The sequence below is a fragment of the Rana temporaria genome, chromosome 2, assembly GCF_905171775.1.
Source record: "Rana temporaria chromosome 2, aRanTem1.1, whole genome shotgun sequence".
Classification (NCBI taxonomy): Eukaryota; Metazoa; Chordata; class Amphibia; order Anura; family Ranidae; genus Rana; species Rana temporaria.
This window is the reverse complement of record NC_053490.1, coordinates 3,095,726-3,121,106: the sequence shown is the minus strand read 5'-3', so window position 1 is coordinate 3,121,106 and position 25,381 is coordinate 3,095,726. Positions and strand designations below refer to the sequence as shown.

The window sequence follows — 25,381 nt, the reverse complement described above, 5'->3', positions numbered from 1 at the left end:
CGTCCATCTAGACTGGTCACTAGAACTTCTTCTACAGACTCTGACCCATCACTTCCCTCCTCTGCTAGAGGCATTTTATTAGGATCTATAGAGGGACAACACCGGCCTGGTTTTCTACATCGGAATGAAGGAAACAGCAGAGATACGGCCACAGAGGAGATAGGAAACATCAACTCTACAACAAGTCATCTGCCACTCAGCCAACCTTCCCAACAGAGGATTCCTCATCACCAGAAAGAGACGCAATTCTCACCTTCTCCTCCGCTGAACTGACATCGGGTAAGATGGACCTTCTGGGGAAAGGTTTGGCCTTTAGCTCTAAAGTTCTAATGAAGAAATTTTTGTTGGCACCGGACTTGTAGAGATATTTTAGGAATATTGATAGATTGAAGGTAGATTATTCTCCGAGAGGCGATATTGAGGGATCATCTGTAGTAACACCACTGAGTAGGTCTGTCTTAGGTTTACAGACACAATAGAAGTTTCCACCGCCCACTACATATGCAGCAGCAGAAATGTCTCTTCATTTGGAGGATAAAGATGGGAAAGTATTACAGGATATAATCAGGAACTATGGGGTCCTCTCCTAATAATGTAACCATTGAAGAGAAAGGGGCATTGCCATCATTAGCAGCATGGTGAGATATAACATTGAAGTCAGCTGATAAGGGGGGATGGGTTGTCATTTTGGACACGGCATATAATGACATTGAGGTCATGTGACAATGACCTGATTTAGATGTATATGAGACATTGTCGGGTGGCCCTGTATTAGGTCTACAGAGAACATTGAGATCTATTTTAGATGGAGGGATGAAGAAGGGGGTCATTTCAGAGGATATTTCAGAATATTTATGGACACAACACCCCATTACTCTGCTATTATATACACTATCTAACCTCCAGGTATGCCAGTAGTGGGGGAGGGGAGGATCTTTATATTTTCCAGCAGCTTTACCTGATAAGGTGTTGTCACCTCTGGTACAGAAAAGTAAAGCCTATGTCAATTGTAAAATGCCATTTTATGAAATTGGAGAGAATTGTGGATTCACCAAACCAATTGGATTTGGGGAAACAAGAAATGGGAAAGAAATGTCCACACATTTTGGAAAGAGCCCGGCCCAGTTTGCATTCAAAGGATGCTGTGCGGATATCAAATATCGTTCCTCCCAACACTGCTGCAGAAGTTCCTACAAATGTGTTGCCCTTGTAGGTTGTTTTGCTTTCATCCTTCTGTCCCGTTCATTCCAAACCACCTCAGTGGGGTTTAGGTCTGGAGACTGCTGACCATTCCATGATTTGAAGCCTACCATTTTGTTCTTTTCTTCTAAGGTAGTTCTGGGACAGCCTGGAGGTAAGTTTTGGGTAGGGATGAGCCAAACACCCCCCAGGTTCGGTTTACATCAGAACATGCGAACACCGCGTGGCACGCATGCCCTGGACAGGTAGGTCATAACGCCGGGGCGCCGTGATGTGGCCATCCTAAAAGTGGGTGCCACACTGGACAAAAGAAGAACCCAGAACCAATGGCATCTGCCCCATAAATACCCTCCCCCAGCATGCACAGCGAGGCCAAACCCTCCTGTCTGGCTGCTGGGGAAGAGCACCCAAACCTTGACTCCACTGCTGCCACCTACTGCACAGGGGTGGGAAGAACACCCCAGTGCAACAGAATAAGCCCACAGCACAGCCAAGCTGAGACAGAGACCCTGTTTTGCACACAACAATTTGGATCAGAGTTTAACTACACTCTGATCTACCTCTGAATTTAACTAACACCAGTACTATAAAGTAACCAGGCGCTACAGCTCTATACATGTATAGGAGTATAAAGAGGACCTGTCATGGCTCTATACATGTATATAGGAGTATAAAGAGGACCTGTCATGGCTCTATACATGTATATAGGAGTATAAAGAGGACCTGTCATGGCTCTATACATGTATATAGGAGTATAAAGAGGACCTGTTATGGCTCTATACATGTATATAGGAGTATAAAGAGGACCTGTCATGGCTCTATACATGTATAAAGGAGTATAAATAGGACCTGTCATGGCTCTATACATGTATATAGGAGTATAAAGAGGACCTGTTATGGCTCTATAAGATTCAGAGTATCAGAGATAATATTGAAAATATGTATTACTCTGAATCTATACCTGTGTCTCTCAGGGCATCGTCCTCTGCGCTTGATCCCTGCATTGCACAGCTGATGAAAGACGCCTGTGAGACCCTGGCCCCTTTTATAGCAAACATTGTAAGCACATCTTTTTCATCTGGAGTGGTGGCAAGTATTCTGAAGCAGGCGGTGGTTATACCCCTGCTGAAGAAATCTAACTTGCCACCCTCCGTGCTCAGTAACAATCGACCTATTTCCACCTTACCGTTCCTTGCAAAGATCATGGAAAGAGCAGCGGTATGGCAGTATCAGCCTCACTTAGAATCCAACAACATCTTTGATGACCTCCAGTCAGGTTTCCGACCTGGCAGAGGCTCTGAAACGGCCTTGGTTAAAGTTCAGGATGATCTCCTCTGGTCCTTGGATAGGAATGACACCTCGGTCTTAGTACTTCTGGATCTGTCGGCAGCTTTTCATACCATCGATCACATCAGACTGTTGGAAAGACTAGGGACTGTGGCTGGCACTGATGGTACTGCATTGGCATGGATGGCCTCATTTCCGCAGGAGAGAGTTCAGCGGGTAAGATTGGGACCGGATTACTCTGCTGATAGCTCTCTCTCCTGTGGGGTCCCTCAGGGGTTGGCATTATCACCCATCCTATTTAACATCTACATGAGACCATTGTTGTACATCATACGTCGCCACAAACTCCTTTTTTACGTCTGCGCTGACGACACCCAGATATACTTTCACCTTCCCAGGACCAATGAGAGGAAAGTGGATCTTGCCTCTTGTTTGGAGGAGATTAGAACCTGGATGGGAGCCAACTATCTCAAACTTAACCTCCCTGGCGGTATGATTCTGTCTGGAATTACGTACCAAAAGCGGTACCATTATTTTTCAAGGAAATTTGGCGTTTTATACTGTAGGCCTGCAATTCTTAGGAATAACTCATTTAAATCTGACCAAACAAGAGTCTAGTAGACATCCCGGGTATGAATTTTTTTAAAAAACAAAATGATAAATTATAATATAATAAATAACTATAAATAATTATAACAAATAATAATATAATTATAATAAAAAATTATTCAATAATGTAATCAACTAAAAATCACTGAAATTTGCTCAGTTGCAGAATTGTCGCTGTCATTACTTTTATTTTTTTATGACGAATTTCCCCACAAATCGCTATCGCTCAATTCTGCAAGTGATTATAATTTATTATCGCTGTTTTCTAGCTGCTCTAAAACCATTTTTGACATAAAGGGACACTTTTGGTTGCTATGGACAATCTACAGTTTGCAGGCAGAAAGAACAGTTTTTATTATATAAAAGAACATGTAGGACACTGGGGAGACCACTAGGGACAAGGGGGGGTGTATTTTTTACATACAGTACTGTAACCTATAAGATTACAGTATACTGTATGTAATGTGTTTGTTTACTTTTTTTAATTTGGCGATGTTCTCCGCCCCCGTGCGTCGTAACGTCGCAGGGAACGGAGATCAGCGGCACACGGGGACACTGTGAATCGAGCGAGGACCCGCTCGCTCACACAGCGGGGATGCATCGCAGGATCCAGGGACAAGGTAAGTAATTCCCTGTCTGTGGATGCTGCGAAAAGCCGCGCCGCTGCACGATCTGCACATCGACCCCGAGCGTGACTCGGGCATACCGATAGTAGCATGGAAAAACCACCCCGAGTCACGCTCGGGGATACCGCTAAGGAGGTTAATGGCTCCAAAACTGAAAATATGATCTTCAGTAACCATGATTGGCCTAGTAAGATGCCCGACTGGCCTGACTCTTTTAAACCGAGCCTGGTACCAGTCACCAAGGTCAGGGACCTGGGGGTCATCTTTGATTCTAAGTTGACACTGCGTAGCCAGGTAAAATTGTTTTTCTTATTTATTTTTTTATTAAATATTTATATATATATATATGTATTATTCTTTCACCATTTTTTTTTCTGTTTTAGTTGTTGGAATGGATTCCCAACTAGGAATGTACTTTGTCCTTTTACTGGGGTCTTTTACACTTCTTTTCTTCTTTTCCATTTTTTGTTTATCTGCTTTTTTATTTTTTTTATCTTTTTTGTGTTGTTTTATACTTTTCAGCTAGTTGGACACAGCGCCATCTGGTGTCTGCTCTCCATGCTGCACCCTCTGTAATGATCAGTGCTGTTACTTTAGTGCTCCTCCCTATCAGACAAATACAGGAAATACCAGTGTGGGCGTGTACCAAATGTAACATTCTGTATTTTTTTCCTGTTTTCAGCCATTTTAGATCTGGTTCCAGGAAGTTCAACAGCTTCTCAGTCTCCATCCTGAACACACGGCCACCAGCATGAGATTTTCTCCATATCAGACCACACAGGTAAGTCAGGTATATATCCTATTCATGGTACAGGGCTCCTGTCCCTCTATAGCAGTGTTTCTCAACTCCAGTCCTCAAGGCTCCCCAACAGGTCATGTTTTCAGGCTTTCCATTATTTTGCATAGGTGATTTGATCAGTTTCACTGTCTTGGTAATTACCACAGCCATTTCATCTGAGGGAAATCCTGAAAACATGACCTGTTAGGGCGCCTTGAGGACTGGAGTTGAGAAACACTGCTCTATAGACATATCAATCATCTGTAATCGGCTCCTCCTCCTTGTGTTTAATGATCTGGGTATAGGGTTGCCACCTCATCCCTTTAAAACAGAACACATATGAATTACACAGGTTCTGAGGCTAATTGAATGCAGGTAAGGCACCAAATGAGTCTAATTACCACCTTAATTAGCCTCAGAACCTGTGTAATTCATATGTGTTCTGTTTTAAAGGGATGAGGTGGCAACCCTATCTGGGTATACTGTGTGTGTGTGTATATATATATATATATATATATAGAGAGAGAGAGAGAGATTGTATTTCCACACATTGGCCGGGATTCAGAAAGAACTTATGCCAATGTATCTACTGATACGCCGCGTAAGTCCACGGATGCGCCGTCGTATCTTTGCGCCGTACCCACAAAACTAGATACGCCAGAAAATAGGCTTTTTCCGACCGACGTAACTTTCCTACGCCGGCGTAGTGTGGGCGCATATTTACGCTGGACGCATCTGGCGCTCCCATTGATTTCCTATTCAAATATGCAAATGAGGGAGATACGGCGATTCAGAAACGTACATGCGCCCGGCGCAGGCTACGTGCGGTGCGCGTAAGTTGTACGTCCGGCCTAAAGTTACCCCTCATAAAGCAGGGGTAACTTTGCACCACACTTGCACAGGTCAGCTGGAGAGCAGCTACAGCAGCACCGTTACGAACGAGCTGAGCAACCACACTTGCAGGGCAACACATCCGTATGCCAACATGCCAGGGGCAGAGGTGGTCATAGCACTACTGCGTCTACAGGCACGGAGGAGGGCACGGGAGAGGATCTACCGAACGCGCATGAACGTCTTTGGCATGGGTTGATTCGGAGGTGTATCGCATCTTCAGATTCAGCCCTGCTGCCATCCTGGGTTTAGCCACAACCCTGCATGATGACATCACCAGCCAGACACAACGCTCACATGCAGTGCAGCCTCTGGTCAAGGTACTGGCAACACTGCATTTCCTTGCCAGTGGATCATTTCAGCGTACAAGTGGAGTTGTGGCTGGGATGTCACAATCCACCATGAGCAGATGCGTGCACCAGGTTGTCCCCGCAATCCTCAGATGCATGTCCCATCACATCATCAGACCCACCCATGAGCACCTGCGGCAGAAGGCAATGCAGGATTTCTACAGAATTGCCGGATTCCCACACACCGTGGGGGCTATTGATTGCACACATGTGGCACTACGGCCTGTCTTTCAGGGTCTTTCCCAGTGACGTACGAGGGTGCGTCAGAGGGGGCGGGGTCACGTGATGGGTGGCTGGCGCTTCCCCTATATAAGTAATGTCACAGCTCCAGCGCGTCATTCCGCTGGGCTGTGTCCAGCGGAGAGTGGAGCTCCCCTGCTGCGCTCTGGACGGATAGATCTTCTGCATCGCTGGACCGGACCGCTGATCATCCATCGCTGGGTAGGAGACAGTGGATTCACATCGCTGGATTTTTTTTTTTTTTAATTAATAAAGGATTTTTTTTCTATGGTGTCTGTGTGTTTTTTTAGATATTTACACTTCCTTCGTGAAATGGTAGAGGTACAGTGTACCCCATTACCAATTCACATAGGGGGGGGCAGATCTTCCAGATTCTGATAAGCCACCCGCCCGCAGACCCCCACAACCGGGGATGAGGCCCTTGTTCCCATCAACATGGGGACATCCTCCCCATGTTGAGGGCATGTGGCCTGGTGCGGTTCAGGAGAGGGGGGGCGCACTCCCTTCCCCCCCTCTTTTCTGCGGCCGGCCAGGCTATAATTTGGGGTGGAGTTCCCCTTAAAATCCACACCAGACCTGAAGAGCCTGGTATGGATATTTGGGGGGAACCCTACGTCATTTTTTTTATTTTTTTTTACGGCGGGGTTCCCCTTAATATCCATTCCAGACCTGAAGGGCCTGGTAATTTAATTTGGATGGCATACTCCAGGTGCGGCCGGACCAGAGTCCTGTAGAGGGGAGAATTATTGTTTTATCTCTTTAGTTGATCCCCTTTTTTAATGCCAATATTCTGTATCCTTTGTTAGCAGCAGCTGAGCCTATCATCTACTAGAACCCCCAGGTCCTTTTCCATCCTAGATCCCCCGAGAGGTTCTCACCCCAGTGTATAGATTGCATTCATATTTTTGCCACCCAAATGCATGATTTAAAATTTTTCTCATTGAAGCTCATTTGCCATGTAGTTGCCCCCCCCCCCGCCCATTAATTTGTTCAGATCTTCTTGCAAGGTTTCCACATCCTGCAGAGAAGTTATTGCCCTGCTTAGCTTAGTATTGTCCACAAATACAGAGATTGCACTGTTTACCCCTCCTCCAGGTCATTTAACAACAAATTAAACAGGATTGGTCCCAGCACAGAACCCTGGGGGAACCCACTACCCACCCCTGACCACCCCGAGCACTCCCTATTTAACACCACCCTCTGAACTCGCCCTTGTAGCCAGTTTTCAATCCATGTACTCACCCTACGGTCCATGTACTCACCCTATGGTTCATGTACTCCATGTACTCACCCTATGGTCCATGTACTCACCCTATGGTCCATGTACTCACCCTATGGTCCATGTACTCACCCTATGGTCCATGTACTCACCCTATGGTCCATGTACTCACCCTATGGTTCATGTACTCCATGTACTCACCCTATGGTCCATGTACTCACCCTATGGTCCATGACAACTGAACTTTTTTTGTACAGTAAGGCCCGGATTCACAGACAGCAGAGCACATTAATGAAGCCGTAGCGTATCTCCTGTACGCTATGCCGACGCAGCGCAGAGATGCAAGTATGGAATTCACAAAGGACTTGGTTTCCTAGGCGTAAGCCAGTGTAGGTGGAAGTGGGCGTGAGCCATGCAAATGAGGCTTGACCCCATGCAAATGATGGGCCGAGCACCAGACAGATACGTATAACGAACGGCGCATGCGCCGTCCCGTGGACACATCCCAGTGTGCATGCTCAGAATCACGTTGGAACTACTCCCTAAGAAACGTCGGATCACTGCCTACGGCGTGAACGTAACATACGCCTAGTCATATTCACGTCCAATGTAAACTACGTAAAATACGCTGGCTTGTGTTCCCTTTGCATGGATGCTGCTGAGTTACACCACCTTTATGGGGCATAACTTTACGCCGGACGTCTGGCGGACAAAAAAAGTGAATCGCCGTATCTCCCTCATTTGCATATTGGAATAGAAAATCAATGGGAGCGCCACATGCGTCCAGCGTAAATATGCGCCCACTCTACGCCGGCGTAGGCAAGTTACGTCGGTGGGATGAAGCCTGTTTTTAGGCGTATCTTAGTTTGTGAGTCCGGCGCATAGATACGACGGCACATATTTGCACTTACGCGGCATATCTGGAGATACGTCGGCGCAAGTGCTTTGTGAATCCGGGCCTAAATGTTTAGGGTGAACTGTGTCAAATGCTTTAGCAAAATCCAGATACACCACGTCTACGGGCCTTCCTTTACCTAGATGGCAACTCACCTCCTCATAGAAGGTTAATAGATTGATTTGGTAAGAACGATTCTTCATGAATCCATGCTGATTACTGCTAATGATACCGTTCTCATTCCTTAAATCTTGTATATAGTCCCTTATCATCCCCTCCAAGAGCTTACATACTATTGATGTTAGGCTAACTAGCCTGTAATTCCCAGGGATGTATTTTGGCCCTTTTTAAAATATTGGTGCTACATTGGCTTTTCTCTTTGTTTGGGTGGGTGTGTATGATGAGATGTTTGGGGGTGTGTGTATGATGAGATGTTTGGGGGTGTGTGTATGGGGAGATGTTTGGGTGTGTGTGTATGATGAGATGTTTGGGTGTGTGTGTATGATGAGATGTTTGGGGGTGTGTATGATGAGATGTTTGGGGGTGTGTATGATGAGATGTTTGGGGGTGTGTGTATGATGAGGTGTTTGGGGGTGTGTGTATGGTGAGATGTTTGGAGGTATGTGTATGAAGATGTTTGGGGGTGTGTGTATGATGAGATGTTTGGGGTGTGTGTATGATGAGATGTTTGGGGGTGTGTGTATGATGAGATGTTTGGGGGTGTGTATGGGGAGATGTTTGGGGGTGTGTGTATGATTAGATGTTTGGGGGTGTGTGTATGATGAGATGTTTGGGGTGTGTATGATGAGATGTTTGGGGGTGTGTATGATGAGATGTTTGGGGGTGTGTGTATGATGAGATGTTTGGGGGTGTGTGTATGATGAGATGTTTGGGAGTGTATATGGGGAGATGTTTGGGGGTGTGTATGATGAGATGTTTGGGGGTGTGTGTATGATGAGATGTTTGGGGTGTGTATGGGGAGATGTTTGGGTGTGTGTGTATGATTAGATGTTTGGGGGTGTGTGTATGATGAGATGTTTGGGGGTGTGTATGTTAGGATGAAGGAAAAAAGCTGGGACAGCCGCACTCCAAAAAAACTCCTCCTTTAATTAAAAATCACAAAATACATGCCACAGCAAAAAACAGCGCAACAAAAGAAAAGCTGACGTTTCGCACTATGCCTTAGTGCTTCTTCATAGCTTTGGGGGTGTGTATGATGAGATGTTTGGGGGTGTGTATAGGGAGATGTTTGGGGTGTGTGTATGATGAGATGTTTGGGGGTGTGTATGATGAGATGTTTGGGGGTGTGTGTATGATGAGATGTTTGGGGGGTGTGTATGGGGAGATGTTTGGGGGTGTGTATAGGGAGATGTTTGGGGGTGTGTGTATGATGAGATGTTTGGGGGTGTGTGTATGATGAGATGTTTGGGGGTGTGTATGATGAGATGTTTGGGGGTGTGTGTATGATGAGATGTTTGGGGGGTGTGTATAGGGAGATGTTTGGGGGTGTGTGTATGATGAGATGTTTGGGGGTGTGTGTATGATGAGATGTTTGGGGGTGTGTATGATGAGATGTTTGGGGGTGTGTGTATGATGAGATGTTTGGGGGTGTGTGTATGGGGAGATGTTTGGGGGTGTGTATGATGAGATGTTTGGGGGTGTGTATGATGAGATGTTTGGGGGTGTGTATAATGAGATGTTTGGGGGTGTGTATGATGAGATGTTTGGGGGTGTGTGTGTATGACAAGATGTTTGGGAGTGTATATGGGGAGATGTTTGGGGGTGTGTTTGATGAGATGTTTGGGGGTGTGTATGATGAGATGTTTGGGGGTGTGTATAGGGAGATGTTTGGGGTGTGTGTATGATGAGATGTTTGGGGGTGTGTATGATGAGATGTTTGGGGGTGTGTGTATGATGAGATGTTTGGGGGGTGTGTATGGGGAGATGTTTGGGGGTGTGTATAGGGAGATGTTTGGGGGTGTGTGTATGATGAGATGTTTGGGGGTGTGTGTATGGGGAGATGTTTGGGGGTGTGTATGATGAGATGTTTGGGGGTGTGTATGATGAGATGTTTGGGGGTGTGTGTATGACAAGATGTTTGGGAGTGTATATGGGGAGATGTTTGGGGGTGTGTATGATGAGATGTTTGGGGGTGTGTATGATGAGAGGTTTGGGGGTGTGTATAGGGAGATGTTTGGGGTGTGTGTATGATGAGATGTTTGGGGGTGTGTATGATGAGATGTTTGGGGGTGTGTGTATGATGAGATGTTTGGGGGGTGTGTATGGGGAGATGTTTGGGGGTGTGTATGGGGAGATGTTTGGGGGTGTGTATGATGAGATGTTTGGGTGTGTGTATGATGAGATGTTTGGGGGTGTGTGTATGATGAGATGTTTGGGGGTGTGTATAGGGAGATGTTTGGGGGTGTGTATGATGAGATGTTTGGGGGTGTGTATGATGAGATGTTTGGGGGTGTGTGTATGATGAGATGTTTGGGGGTGTGTGTATGATGAGATGTTTGGGGGTGTGTATAGGGAGATGTTTGGGGGTGTGTGTATGATGAGATGTTTGGGGTGTGTATGGGGAGATGTTTGGGGGTGTGTATGGGGAGATGTTTGGGGGTGTGTATGATGAGATGTTTGGGTTTGTGTATGATGAGATGTTTGGGGGTGTGTGTATGATGAGATGTTTGGGGGGGTGTGTATTGTAACGGATCATGGACTATGCTGCCGGGACAGTTATAAGCTTCATGCAGGGAGGACTACAAGGAACTGCATGGCTTGTCACAATTGGATGTACCACATTGTATTCTGAGCTCAAAGGGTTAATTGGACAAGTCTCTTTCATTGCTGAATGCTAATGTTCCCTTCGCATAGCTAATGAACTCTCTCTTGTGTAGGTAACAGCCCCCCTGTGAGGTGTATGTTGATGGGGATTATGTGTGAGTGATAATTGTTTTAAAGGTTAATTGAATTCTATTGAGAAAGGAATGTGCCTGGCCAGAAAATGTTAAGTGGTTTGCGGTGCCGAAGCGTCTAGAGACTGGTCAAGTGATTAATTCAAGGAGATGTCATTGTTTCAGGGGGTCTGTGTTGAAGCCCCCTACTGGGTGAAGGGGGGGGGCGGAAACTGTCATTGTTCTTGTAACAATTGTAAGCAGATATAAGCAGGTGAAATATGCCAAATAAAGGCAGTCTGCTTGACCCTTCAAACGTAGCCCGTCTCGTTTCTTGGAAGGGCGTTCGATGGGATATACCGGCGGTACCTGCATATCATAACTTGTCAGCAAAAAGGACGTCTCCAACGGCCGATACCCCTCACTACCAGTGGGTAGCCGTTACATTGGTTGGCAGCGGTGGGATGGTCCTTTTATCCAAAGAGCAAGTGCTGAATGGAGTCGCAGTACGCCAGGCTGAAAAGATCCACACTGAAAGATCTATTGGAGAGTCGTGGTAGGAGCGCCAGCAACAGACCACGGAGGGAGCTGATAGCTGACCTGCTGGAGCTGGACGAAATGGATGGATCCATGGAAGGAACGGAGCCCCTTGCACCTGTTAGCGAGGAAGATGTAATTACTGGGATTGTACAGCGGAGATTATACTTGTATCCAGAAACGTCCGTGGAACTAATCAACCAGCTGTTCCGGGAAGCAAGGGAAGAGATACAAACGAAGAGGGGACAAGAACTGGAACTGGTAAGAGCAAGACAGCCCATTACACCTGCAGTTCCTACCCCCCCACCTGCTGCTACAGGAAAGAAAATACCGTTCACTGCATTTAAAGCTTTTGTAGAAAGTGAGGAGGAAATCGATGGATATTTGGCGGACTTTGAGAGGCAGTGCTCACTACACCAGGTACCACCAGACCAATGGGTCACTATTTTGTCGGGGAAATTGTCGGGCAAAGCCAATGAAGCCTTTTGGGCTCTCGCTCCAGAGGATATTTTACAATATCAGCAAGTTAAAAAGGCGCTGCTAACCCGATACGCCGTAACGCCAGAAGCCTACCGCCGGCGCTTCCGGGAGTCCAAGAAGATGGCTGTGGACTCCCACATGGAATGGGTCAACCAGTTACAAAGGGTGGCATCCCTTTGGGTCCAAGGGTGCAAGGCCAACACCGGGGAGGAAGTATTGCAGCTGTTCCTAATGGAACATTTCTTCCAAGACCTGGCCGCAGACATACAAGACTGGGTACGAGATCGCCGTCCCGCTAACTTAAACGAGGCGGCTCGGCTAGCAGATGAGTACGCGGAAACAAGGAAAGTAAGCCATGGTACTACACGGCTGGCTCATAAGGTAGAACCGCGTACTCCAACCGTCACCTCACGCCCAGAGTTTCGGGCTCCAGTCCCACCACGTCCTCAGGGGCCTAGCAACTACCCCTGGGATTCGCCTAGGGTGACGTGCCATCACTGCAGCGACACGGGACATATTGCTCGTTATTGCCCTTTGAGAGCTACAAATAACAATTGGAGATGCACAACACCCAACACAGAGGTCACTCCATCACGTCCCTCTGCGGCCCACTGCCTGGAGACTGAGGGGGGCCCGGAGGAATGTCTGGGAATTTGGTATGAGGCAGACCCAATACAAGCGGCCTCTCCGGATAACCGTCAGCATCACCGTCAGGAGGTACGAGTGAATGGACAAGTAGCACAAGGCTTAAGAGATTCTGGGACTACTATCACTCTGATTCAAAAACATCTGGTAAAGCCAGAGAATGTGTCCACTCACACAGTTGCCGTCCGGGTTGCAGGGGGTGCTGTATTTCGCGTACCCTCCGCCCGGGTGCACTTAGACTGGGGAGTCGGGTCAGGAAAGACCACAGTGGGTATCATGGACAACCTACCTGCCGAGGTGGTGCTGGGCAACGACATTGGCCCTCTGACTTCAGCTTATTTACCTACACCTGCTACTGCTTGTCCCGTGACCACCCGCGTTGCTGGAATCAACGTGCTTGCTGCTGAGACCCGGGTAAGACTATCTTCCCCGACATGTACTGTAGATCCGGCGCAATATCACAGTCTAAAATGGGAATGTGACAAGTTGGCCAGTGAGAAATCAGAGATGCAAAGACACTATGTCATGTATTATGAGATGTCCCGTGGCCTGAACATTGAAATGCACAAACAGGCGGAAATTGTCAAAAGATTAAATGGGATTTGCATCCAGGTGGTGCCTTATCTGTCCCAAGAACATCAGCAACAGGTTTTGGGAGCCATTGAGAGAGCAAAGCAAGTGACTGTTCCAGAACTGAATTCTATTATTCACCGTCCCCACCAGCTACCGATCTGGTAAGCCAATGGGAAGGCCGACGGACTGTCCAGGCAAACGGAACTTTTACCCTAACAGCAGACCGGACATCCCCAAGTTGATCCGAAAAGGATCAATCCGGGTCTGCCGGAGTGTTCCACAAAAGGGGGGCAGTGTAACGGATCATGGACTATGCTGCCGGGACAGTTATAAGCTTCATGCAGGGAGGACTACAAGGAACTGCATGGCTTGTCACAATTGGATGTACCACATTGTATTCTGAGCTCAAAGGGTTAATTGGACAAGTCTCTTTCATTGCTGAATGCTAATGTTCCCTTCGCATAGCTAATGAACTCTCTCTTGTGTAGGTACCACCCCCCCTGTGAGGTGTATGCTGATGGGGATTATGTGTGAGTGATAATTGCTTTAAAGGTTAATTGAATTCTATTGAGAAAGGAATGTGCCTGGCCAGAAAATGTTAAGTGGTTTGTGGTGCCGAAGCGTCTAGAGACTGGTCAAGTGATTAATTCAAGGAGATGTCATTGTTTCAGGGGGTCTGTGTTGAAGCCCCCTACTGGGTGAAGGGGGGGGGCGGAAACTGTCATTGTTCTTGTAACAGTTGTAAGCAGATATAAGCAGGTGAAATATGCCAAATAAAGGCAGTCTGCTTGACCCTTCAAACGTAGCCCGTCTCGTTTCTTGGAAGGGCGTTCGATGGGATATACCGGCGGTACCTGCATATCATAACTTGTCAGCAAAAAGGACGTCTCCAACGGCCGATACCCCTCACTACCAGTGGGTAGCCGTTACATATATGATGAGATGTTTGGGGGGGTGTGTATGATGAGATGTTTGGGGGTGTGTATGATGAGATGTTTGGGAGTGTGTGTATGATGAGATGTTTGGGGGTGTGTATGATGAGATGTTTGGGGGTGTGTATGATGAGATGTTTGGGGGTGTGTATGATGAGATGTTTGGGGGTGTGTGTATGATGAGATGTTTGGGGGTGTGTATGATGAGATGTTTGGGGGTGTGTGTATGGGAAGATGTTTGGGGGTGTGTATGATGAGATGTTTGGGTGTGTGTGTATGGGGAGATGTTTGGGGGTGTGTATGGGGAGATGTTTGGGGGTGTGTGTATGATGAGATGTTTGGGGGTGTGTATGATGAGATGTTTGGGGGTGTGTATGATGAGATGTTTGGGTGTGTGTGTGTATGGGGAGATGTTTGGGGGTGTGTATGGGGAGATGTTTGGGGGTGTGTGTATGATGAGATGTTTGGGAGTGTGTATGATGAGATGTTTGGGGGTGTGTATGATGAGATGTTTGGGGGTGTGTATGATGAGATGTTTGGGGGTGTGTGTATGATGAGATGTTTGGGGGTGTGTGTATGATGAGATGTTTGGGGGTGTGTATGATGAGATGTTTGGGGGTGTGTATGATGAGATGTTTGGGGGTGTGTATGGGGAGATGCACTCTTACATTGTGGGCCGGCTGCCCAGAATTGCACACATCACATTCTCCAGTAGGGGGCGTGTGCGCCTGTAAGCCCAGCTGTGCTGTGATTCGTTAATGCACATGCTGATCACTGGGTGACAGGGGATCTATGCTAAGTAGGGAATGAAAACAACTAGATCCCCATTAAAAGCTGCACACAGTACACATAAACACTTGTTAGGCACATATTTAACCCTTTGATCAGCCTAGATGTTAACCCCTTCCTACACACTGTCATTAGTACGGTGACAGTGCATATTATTAGCACTAATCACTGTATTAGTGTCACTGGTGATGTCAGTTGCAGTTAGTTCCTCCCAGTGTCAGTTAGTGCCAGATTGCTCCCCACCCCGCTATAAGTCAGTGATCACTGCCATTACTAGTATAAAAAAAAAAATACTAATAACATTTCCAATATATATCCTATAGTTTTATAGACAGTATAACTTTTACACAGACCAATCAATACGCACCATTTGGGATATATATTTTTTTTTTTACCAAAGAAATGTAGCAGAAGACATTTTGTCCAAAATTTATAAAGAGATTTTATTTTTTTATAGGATATGTTTTATAGCAGAAAGTAAATAAAAGATATATCGTTTTTTTTAAATGTCTGTCTTTTTTTTGTTTATATAATTGTCAGTAAAAGTAGCGCAGTGTCACATAGCCAAAATGGCCTGGTCACGAAGGGGGTAAAACTTTGCGGAGCTGAAATGGTTAATTAAAAAAATATATATAATGCTGTACATATTCTTTCTATAAATACAAAATATTTAACAATGAACATTAAAAATAGAAAGCAACTTTATTCAGCCCTTTATATAAAATTCTGATTTCTTTTTTTTCTGTACAGGTGGAGTGAGGAATTGAGTTTTCGGTCATGTTGATCTTCATCAGTACAACAAAGTCACATGGGAAGTGAAGCCATATGGGTGTCTGAAGTCACTGAAAGTCTTTATCACAATTCACTGGAGGATTCACACAGGACACAAGTCATATCCGTGTTCTAAAAGTCATAAGTGTTTTGGATCCTCTTCATCATTGATCCCGCCTCAGAGGACAACAGGAGAGAAGCCATTTCAGTGTTCTGGAAGTGACAATGGCTTTACAGTAAAGTCCAACCCATGTATACATAAGAGGAGTCGTTTCCAGCTATCTCTTGTTTGGAATGTGACAAGAGTTTAACATTGGAGGCAAAACATATCGGACACCAGAAGGTTCACACTGGAAAGAAGTTATATCAGTGCTGTGAATGTGACAAAGCTTTTAAAATAGCAAGAAACCTTATCAACCACCAGATGATGCATACTGGAAAGAAGCCATATCAGTGTCCTGAATGTGATAAAGCTTTTACAGTGAAGGGAAAGTTTATCACACACCAGATGGTTCACACTGGAGAGAAGCCATATCAGTGTTCTGAATGTGAAAAAGTCTTTACACATCAGTCACATCTTATCAGACACCAGGGGATTCACTCTGGAGACACATCATATGAGTGTTCTGAATGTGTCAAAGCTTTTTTAACCAAGACAGAGCTTATCATACACCAGAGGGTTCACACTGGAGAGAAGCCATATCGGTGCTCTGAATGTGACAAAGCTTTTACAAAGAGGGAACACCTTATCAAACACCAGAGGATTCACACTGGAGAGAAGCCATATCGGTGTTCTGAATGTGACAAAGCTTTTACAAAGATGGAACACCTTATCAGACACCAGATGATTCACACTGGAGAGAAGCCATATAAATGTTCTGAATGTGACAATGTTTTTAATCAGAAAGCTAACCTTATCAATCACCAGAAGATTCACACTGGAGACAAGCCAAATGAGTGTTCTGAATGTGGAAAAACGTTTACAACCAAGAGAGGGCTTATCATACACCAGATGATTCATACTGGAGAGAAGCCATATCAGTTTTCTGAATGTGAAAAATCTTTTAAAACCAAGAGAGATATTATCTCACACCAGAGGGTTCACACTGGCGAGAAGCCATTTCAATGTTCTGAATGTGACAAAGCTTTTAAAACCAAGAGCGAAATTATCTCACACCAGAGGGTTCACACTGGCGAGAAGCCATTTCAATGTACTGAATGTGACAAAGCTTTTACACAGAAGTCCATTTTTATCTCGCACCAGGTGATTCATACTGGGGAGAAGCCATATCAATGTTCTGAATGTGAAAAAGCTTTTAATCATAGGTCAAATCTTATCAGACACCAGAGGGTTCACATTGGAGAAAAGCAATTAATGCTCTGAATGTGACAAAGCTTTTATAGCTAATGCCGGACTAATGTATCACCAAAGGATTCCGCTTCAGAGAGGTAACTCTGGAAGAAGGAGGAATATTAAAGAAGTTGTAGGTGTCCCATTAGTTTCACATTCACCAATGTCATCCCACAAGATAGGGAAGAAGTGAAAAAATAAAATGCTACTTAAAAAAACAAAAATCTGTGAGCAGACTGAAATGTGATGATCATATTCTTTTAGCCAGATTCACGTAGCTGTGCCTAACTTTAGGCGGGCATAGCGTATCTCATATACGCTACACCGCTGTAAGTTAGAGAGGCAAGTACAGTATTCACAAAGAACTTGCGTCCTAAGTTACAGTGGCTTGGGTAAATGGGCCGGCGTAAGCGCGCGTAATTCAAAGTAGGCTGTAGTGGGCGTGTTGTATGATAATGAATTGTGACCTCACATAAATGTTGCGCCGAACGAACGGCGCATGCGCCGTCCATGAACATATCCCAGTGCGCATGCTCTAAATCACATTGCAAATAGTCAATGCTTTCGACGTGAATGTAAATTACGCCCAGCCCCATTCACGGACGAGTTACGCAAACGACGTAAAACGTGAATAATTTGACGCTGTTCCGACGTCCATACTTAACATTGGCTGCGCCATCTTTTTGGTGGTTTATCTTTACGCCTGAAAACGCCTTACGTAAACGGTGTATCTTTACTGCGACGGGCGTGCGTACATTCGTGAATAGGCGTATCTTGCTGATTTACATATTCTAGGCATAAATCAGCGTACACGCCCCTAGCGGCCAGCATAAATAGACAGCTAAGATACGACGGCGTAGGAGACTTACGCCGGTCGTATCTTAGCAACATTTAAAGTGGAGTTCCACCCATAAATATAACATTACATCAGTAGTTTTAAAAAAATGTCATTAGTCCTTTAAAAAATTTTTTTTTTTTTTTAGATGCCTTCAAAGTGTTGTTGCTAGGCAGAATAGTTAATCTTCCCTCTTCCTTCACCTAGGTGCTTAAGCTTCCTAACCTACACCGCACAGACTCCTGGGAATGTAGTGGTGTAACTTTCCAGGAGTCTGTGCACTCCCCAGTCTCGAAGAATCATGTGACTTGGACAGTAAAGGTGCTGAAACCTGATCTGAAACCTATTACACTGCTTGTGCAGCACTGAGCATGTGCGAGATCTGCAAGGCTGAAATCCAGGAAGTCATACAGTCTGGCTTCATGATGACCACACTTAAGATGGCCCCAGTCAATTTCTATTTTATAAAGTGTCTAAATGCTGTAACAACCTAACAAAACGGACCTTAGTTTACAGACTAACTTTACTAGAATACATTAAGCTTGTGTATTACAGGAGTATTTATATTTAAAAAGTGAAATTGTGGCCGGAACTCCGCTTTAAGCATATCTCAGTTTGAGCATACGCTTAAATATACAACGGCGCAGATTCGGAGTTACGACGGCGTATCTACTGATACGCCGTCGTAACTGTACCTGAATCCAGCTATTTGAGTTTATTTCTTATCTCCATCAAACACACATCTAGAAGGCTTGTGAATATTGTAACTTTTGACAATTTTTGTGATAGGCACCAATATTTGAACTATTATTCTCATGATTTTCACCTTAGCCTTTTTTTAATGGAGCTTTGACTGAACATGTAATGTATTTTTATCATTCACTAACTGAGCTGTGTTCCCAAGTGTTTTCTTCATTGCCAGATCCTTAGCTAATACATGACCAACACTGCCCCGGTACCAGAGACTAGTGGTCAAGTGGCATATTGCCAAGCCCCTGAGGCCTCATTGGGAGATTCCATTCCAGATTTTTCTGACTGTTGATACATCATCAGCCAGGCTTGAGGACTCCAGCTAAGCCCAACTTGTCCACACCTCCCATTGCAAATTCTACCTCCTCTCCCGTGATCAATGCCTTCTTTCCATCTTTCATCTCCTCTCATGGATGGCAGCTTTGCAGGCAGGTCTGTAACCGGGACACTGGTCAGGGAGAAGTCTCTTTTCAGTGAGAAAATAATTTCCTACGCTGATGTAGGCCTTCCAACACTGAGTTATTGCTGTTTATGGGATGCACTCAACAGTATCACTTAAAGGGGTTGTAAAAGAAAATAATGATTTCCCTAAATATCTTCCTTTACCTCAGTGCCGTCCTCCTTCACTTACCTCATCCTTCCATTTTGCTTTTAAATGTCCTTATTTCTTCTGAGAAATCCTCACTTCCTGTTCTTCTGTCTGTAACTCCACACAGTAATGTAAGGCTTTTTCCCTGGTGTGGAGAAAGCCTCTTGAGGGGGGAGGGGGCGAGGAGGAGGGTCAGGACACTCTCTACTTTGCAGATAGAGAAAGGAGCTGTGTGTTAGTGGGCGTCCTGACACTCCTGCTTGCTCCCTCCACCCTCAAGAGGCTTTCTCCACACCAGGTTGAAAGCCTTGCATTACTGTGTGGAGTTACATACAGAAGAACAAGAAGTGAGGATTTCTCAGAAGAAATAAGAACATTTAAAAGCCAAATGGAAGGATAAGGTAAGTGAAGGAGGACGGCACTGAGGTAAAGGAAGCTATTTAGGGGAAAAAAAATCCTTTACAACCCCTTTAAGTTCAGCTGGCTACTTGTGTTGCATTTGGTTCTGCTGAAAGTCTCAGGGATTCCATCAGGAGAAGATTGGATGTCCTTGTTATCTTTTTTCTCTGTCCAACTTTTGTATTCCTCATCTCCATAGACTATTCACACAGAACAACTGCAAGAGATCTGAGCTCACCAAGTGCTAAGTATGTGGTCATATTCCAACACATTCTTCTGGGACACTTCTATTCCACCTATTGGGGTTCTCTTTAATGATCCTGAATGGACAGATCTCTTTTTGGGGTAAAGTTTTCAAAGAGAACTTCTTGTCTCTGGAAACATTAGGACATTGGCACTACCATGGGCAAAATCAATAATGACATAAATGGTGCAATCTGTCGTCAGCATAGAAGTTTTTGTATTTCCGAGTCTCCTCTTGTAACAATTTTATTACCTGTTGATCCTCCCAGCAGATCTGTTTTAACCTACTTCCTGTAGAAGGCCAAGCTATTTGGTAAAAATGGCAGTTGGAGAAGTTAAGAAACACCATTTAACACAGATTGGGGTGCTTACAACTGTCAGTTCTTATTCATATGGTGGGTTAACCACTTCAAACCGCACGCCGTCATATGACGTCCAAAAAGGGGATCTCTTATCCTGGGTGGGTGTCATATGACGTCCTGTACTTCGTGCGGGGATATCTGAATGATACCTGCACCTAGAGGCATCATTCAGATATTATTTTCTTCCAGCGGCGATCCTGCACACCGTAATAATGATCATAGCGGCAGTTCCGCCGCTTGATCGTTCTTAAAGGCGACGGGAGGGGACATCCCCCTCTTGCCGCCATCCGGTGCTTCTCCGGGCTCTACCGTGCCATCGAGGGCCCAGATAGATGATCGCCATCCGCCAGATGTGAAGCATAGAGATGGCTGGTGACCAGATGGTCACCAGTCATCTCTATGACCGTCAGAGGCCCGGGCGCGATGTGATGACGTCACACCTGGGTACCTGTAAGTAAACAAACCGCAATTGCAGCTAGTAAGAATCAAATCTGTGAATTTTTTTTCACAATCTCATTCTTTCCAGCCTGGAGGAGAGATGTGGGGGGAGGGGAGGTCTTATTGACCCTTAAAGAGGACCTGTCACACACTATTTCTATTACAAGGGATTACATTTCTTGTAATAGGAATAAAAGCAATCAAATATATATATATATTTTTTTTAAGTGTAAAAAATAAATAAATAAGTCAAATAAAAAAAATAATTAATTAATTAAAACGCCCCTGTCCCCGGTAGCTCGCGCTCAGAAGCAAACGCACATGTAAGTCCCGCCCACGTATGTAAACGTTGTTCAAACCACACATGTGAGGTGTCGCCTCGTGCATTAGAGCGAGAGCAACAATTCTAGCACTAGACCTCCTCTGTAACTCTAAACTGGTAACCTGTAAAAAATTTAAAGCGTCGCCTATGGAGATTTTTAAGTAACGAAGTTTGGCGCCATTCCATGAGTGTGCGCAATTTTAAAGCATGACATGTTAGGTATCTATTTACTCGGCGTAACATCCTCTTTCATATTTTACAAAAAAATTGGGCTAACTTTACTGTTTTGTTATTTTTTAATTCAAGAAACCGTTTTTTGTTTTTTTTAATTATGTTTGAAAAATTATTGCGCAAATACCGTGCAAGATAAAAAGTTGCAATGACCGCCATTTTTTTTCCCTAGGGTGTCTGCTAAAAAAACATATATAATGTTTGGAGGTTCTGAGTAATTTTCTAGCAAAAGAATGATGATTTGTACATGTAGGAGAGAAGTGCCAGAATAGGCCCGGTATGGAGGTGGGTATTAAAGCCCGGTATTGAAGGGGTTAAACCTTAAAAACCTGTTGCTGTAACGGCTTTAGAAGCGTTATCTGAAGTTGGACTTTACTTGTTGTGTGTCTTACTTATAATCTATCTAATGCCCTGTACACACGATCGGATATCTGATGGAATCTAATCCGATGGATTTTTTCGTTTGATATCCGATGAAGCTGACTTTCATCAGTCTTGCCTACACACCATCAGTCAAAAATCTGACCGTGTCCAACGCGGTGACGTAAAACACTACGGCGTGCTGAGAAAAATGAAGTTCAATGCTTCCGAGCATGCGTCGACTTGATTCTGAGCATGCATGGATTTTTGACCGATGGAGTTCCACACAGACGATCCTTTTTTTCTATCGTTTTTTTTCCATAGGAACATTTTAAAACATGTTCTATTTTTTTTCACCGATGGAAAACAAACCGGTGGGGCCCACACACGATCGGTTTGTCCGATGAAAGCGGTCCATCGGTTCGTTTTCATCAGACAAACCAATCGTGTGTGGGCCCCACACGATTTTCTTCTCAAGCCATTAGTTGTTACTATAGTTGTCATAATAATTTTATACATTGCTGAGGTTTCTTTCACTGACAGAGTTGATTTTGTCTTTTATGCACATGGATGAATTCACATTTTAGGCCAGATGATTATTTACGTTCTCCATGAATGATGTCCCTAGAGTCGTTCCTCTCACTCTGGTGTGTGCAGTGATATGTAAATTGTGTGGTGTGATTGTTGTTTTCCAACATAACCGCACCTGAAGCCGACATTTGCATTATGTGCATGTATGTGGGAATTGGGGTTTAAAAATTAGTTTTGTGTGTTTTTTCTTTTTCCTTACAGTGTGTTGCTTTCATTTTTTTTCACTTTGTTTTGCTTAATTGTATTTCTATCACACAGTATAGGGGGGTTGATGGCCTGTACAGTATCTGAGGAGACCATAGAAGCAGCATTAGAAAGAAATGTGAGCATGGCTTCAGTCAGGCGATGGTCCTGGTGGTCATGGTCTTGTTCTCCTTCAGGTCCTCTAACCTTGTAGATGGTGACATGGACTTGTTGGGTGGGAATGAGAAGGAGGGGCTCTGGGTTCTCTTGTACCCAATCAGCTTGTTATGGATAAAAGATTAAAGTGTCTTCTGGGAATTTACAGGGATTTGGATGTTTAGAGGGTTCCATAAGTGGGCGGGGCTGGTATTAATGAGGGGTGTGTCATATGTTAATCAGTTTCTTAGCATAGATGATATAAATGGTATAAATGTATCCTTGAAATGTAAACAATCGATCTCTTTTCTTCTGCTGTTAAAGTGTCACATATATATGATTAATAAAGTTGGATTGTATTCTCACCGCACAATAGCGTGGTCTGGGTTCTTCTACAACATCCCCCCAAAAATGTAATCTTCCAGTTGTAGGAGTCTGGTGGAATGGGTGACAAGCTGATTGTATGTCTTAGGTCCCTTGTACATGGGGGGTCCAGCCCCTGTGTGTGCAATGCTGGCATTATAATACACCTGGTGGGCACAGGTACAGCGTGTGATTACTATGCCTCAGTTTATGAATGGATGGGATCCTCTCTGCAGAGACTTCTATTCATTCCTATGTATTGCAGCTGAGCCTGCAGAGAAAGGGAAGGAACTCCGTCTTCAGTCACTTTCTATGTCTCAAATAAGAGACATTAGAGGTCTGATTAGACCCCAGATATCTCTCCAAAGCCCCCTCCCAAAAAGTGTAAAAATAAAATAAAATGATACTTGTGCAAAAAAAATGATGATGATGCATACTGGAAAGAAGCCATATCAGTGTCCTGAATGTGATAAAGCTTTTACAGTGAAGGGAAAGTTTATCACACACCAGATGGTTCACACTGGAGAGAAGCCATATCAGTGTTCTGAATGTGTCAAAACCTTTTTAACCAAGGCTACGCTTATCCAACACCTGAGAATTCACACTGGAGAGAAGCCATATCAGTGTTCTGAATGTGAAAAAGTCTTTACACATCAGTCACATCTTATCAGACACCAGGAGATTCACTCTGGAGACACATCATATGAGTGTTCTGAATGTGTCAAAGCTTTTTTAACCAAGACAGAGCTTATCATACACCAGAGGGTTCACACTGGAGAGAAGCCATATCGGTGCTCTGAATGTGACAAAGCTTTTACAAAGAGGGAACACCTTATCAAACACCAGAGGATTCACACTGGAGAGAAGCCATATCGGTGTTCTGAATGTGACAAAGCTTTTACAAAGATGGAACACCTTATCAGACACCAGATGATTCACACTGGAGAGAAGCCATATAAATGTTCTGAATGTGACAATGTTTTTAATCAGAAAGCTAACCTTATCAATCACCAGAAGATTCACACTGGAGACAAGCCGAATGAGTGTTCTGAATGTGGAAAAACATTTACAACCAAGAGAGGGCTTATCATACACCAGATGATTCATACTGGAGAGAAGCCATATCAGTGTTCTGAATGTGAAAAATCTTTTAAAACCAAGAGAGATATTATCTCACACCAGAGGGTCCACACTGGCGAGAAGCCATTTCAATGTTCTGAATGTGACTAAGCTTTTAAAACCAAGAGCGAAATTATCTCACACCAGAGGGTTCACACTGGCGAGAAGCCATTTCAATGTTCTGAATGTGACAAAGCTTTTACACAGAAGTCCATTTTTATCTCGCACCAGGTGATTCATACTGGGGAGAAGCCATATCAATGTTCTGAATGTGAAAAAGCTTTTAATCATAGGTCAAATCTTATCAGACACCAGAGGGTTCACATTGGAGAAAAGCAATTAATGCTCTGAATGTGACAAAGCTTTTATAGCTAATGCCGGACTAATGTATCACCAAAGGATTCCGCTTCAGAGAGGTAACTCTGGAAGAAGGAGGAATATTAAAGAAGTTGTAGGTGTCCCATTAGTTTCACATTCACCAATGTCATCCCACAAGATAGGGAAGAAGTGAAAAAATAAAATGCTACTTAAAAAAAACAAAAATCTGTGAGCAGACTGAAATGTGATGATCATATTCTTTTAGCCAGATTCACGTAGCTGTGCCTAACTTTAGGCGGGCGTAGCGTATCTCATATACGCTACACCGCTGTAAGTTAGAGAAGCAAGTACAGTATTCACAAAGAACTTGCGTCCTAAGTTACGGTGGCTTGGGTAAATGGGCCGGCGTAAGCGCGCGTAATTCAAAGTAGGCTGTAGTGGGCGTGTTGTATGATAATGAATTGTGACCTCACATAAATGTTGCGCCGAACGAACGGCGCATGCGCCGTCCATGAACATATCCCAGTGCGCATGCTCAAAATCACATTGCAAATAGTCAATGCTTTCGACGTGAATGTAAATTACGCCCAGCCCCATTCACGGACGAGTTACGCAAACGACGTAAAACGTGAATAATTTGACGCTGTTCCGACGTCCATACTTAACATTGGCTGCGCCATCTTTTTGGTGGTTTATCTTTACGCCTGAAAACGCCTTACGTAAACGGTGTATCTTTACTGCGACGGGCGTGCGTACGTTCGTGAATAGGCGTATCTTGCTGATTTACATATTCTAGGCATAAATCAGCGTACACGCCCCTAGCGGCCAGCATAAATAGACAGCTAAGATACGACGGCGTAGGAGACTTACGCCGGTCGTATCTTAGCAACATTTAAAGTGGAATTCCACCCATAAATATAACATTACATCAGTAGTTTTAAAAAAATGTCATTAGTCCTTTAAGAATTTTTTTTTTTTTTTTAGATGCCTTCAAAGTGTTGTTGCTAGGCAGAATAGTTAATCTTCCCTCTTCCTTCACCTAGGTGCTTAAGCTT

The 25,381-nt window shown here is 44.5% G+C and overlaps 2 protein-coding genes and 3 pseudogenes across 3 annotated transcripts in view; 4 read left to right on the top strand and 1 right to left on the bottom strand.

Annotated features, from left to right (window-relative positions):
- The window catches only part of LOC120928420, a 399,135-nt pseudogene extending 381,766 nt beyond the window's left edge, over nucleotides 1-17,369 (top strand).
- Nucleotides 1-25,381, bottom strand: part of LOC120928403 (zinc finger protein 300-like) — a 1,021,177-nt gene that overhangs the window by 472,414 nt on the left and 523,382 nt on the right. The gene's annotated exons all lie outside the window — the stretch shown is intronic.
- LOC120926655 overlaps nucleotides 4,431-25,381 on the top strand; it is a 391,741-nt pseudogene continuing 370,790 nt past the window's right edge.
- LOC120926518 overlaps nucleotides 4,432-25,381 on the top strand; it is a 574,555-nt pseudogene continuing 553,605 nt past the window's right edge.
- LOC120928416 (zinc finger protein 300-like) lies at nucleotides 23,319-24,661 on the top strand. The gene has a single exon (XM_040339517.1). The coding sequence runs from the start codon at nucleotides 23,319-23,321 to the stop codon at nucleotides 24,117-24,119; it is 801 nt and encodes a 266-aa protein (XP_040195451.1). The 3' UTR covers nucleotides 24,120-24,661.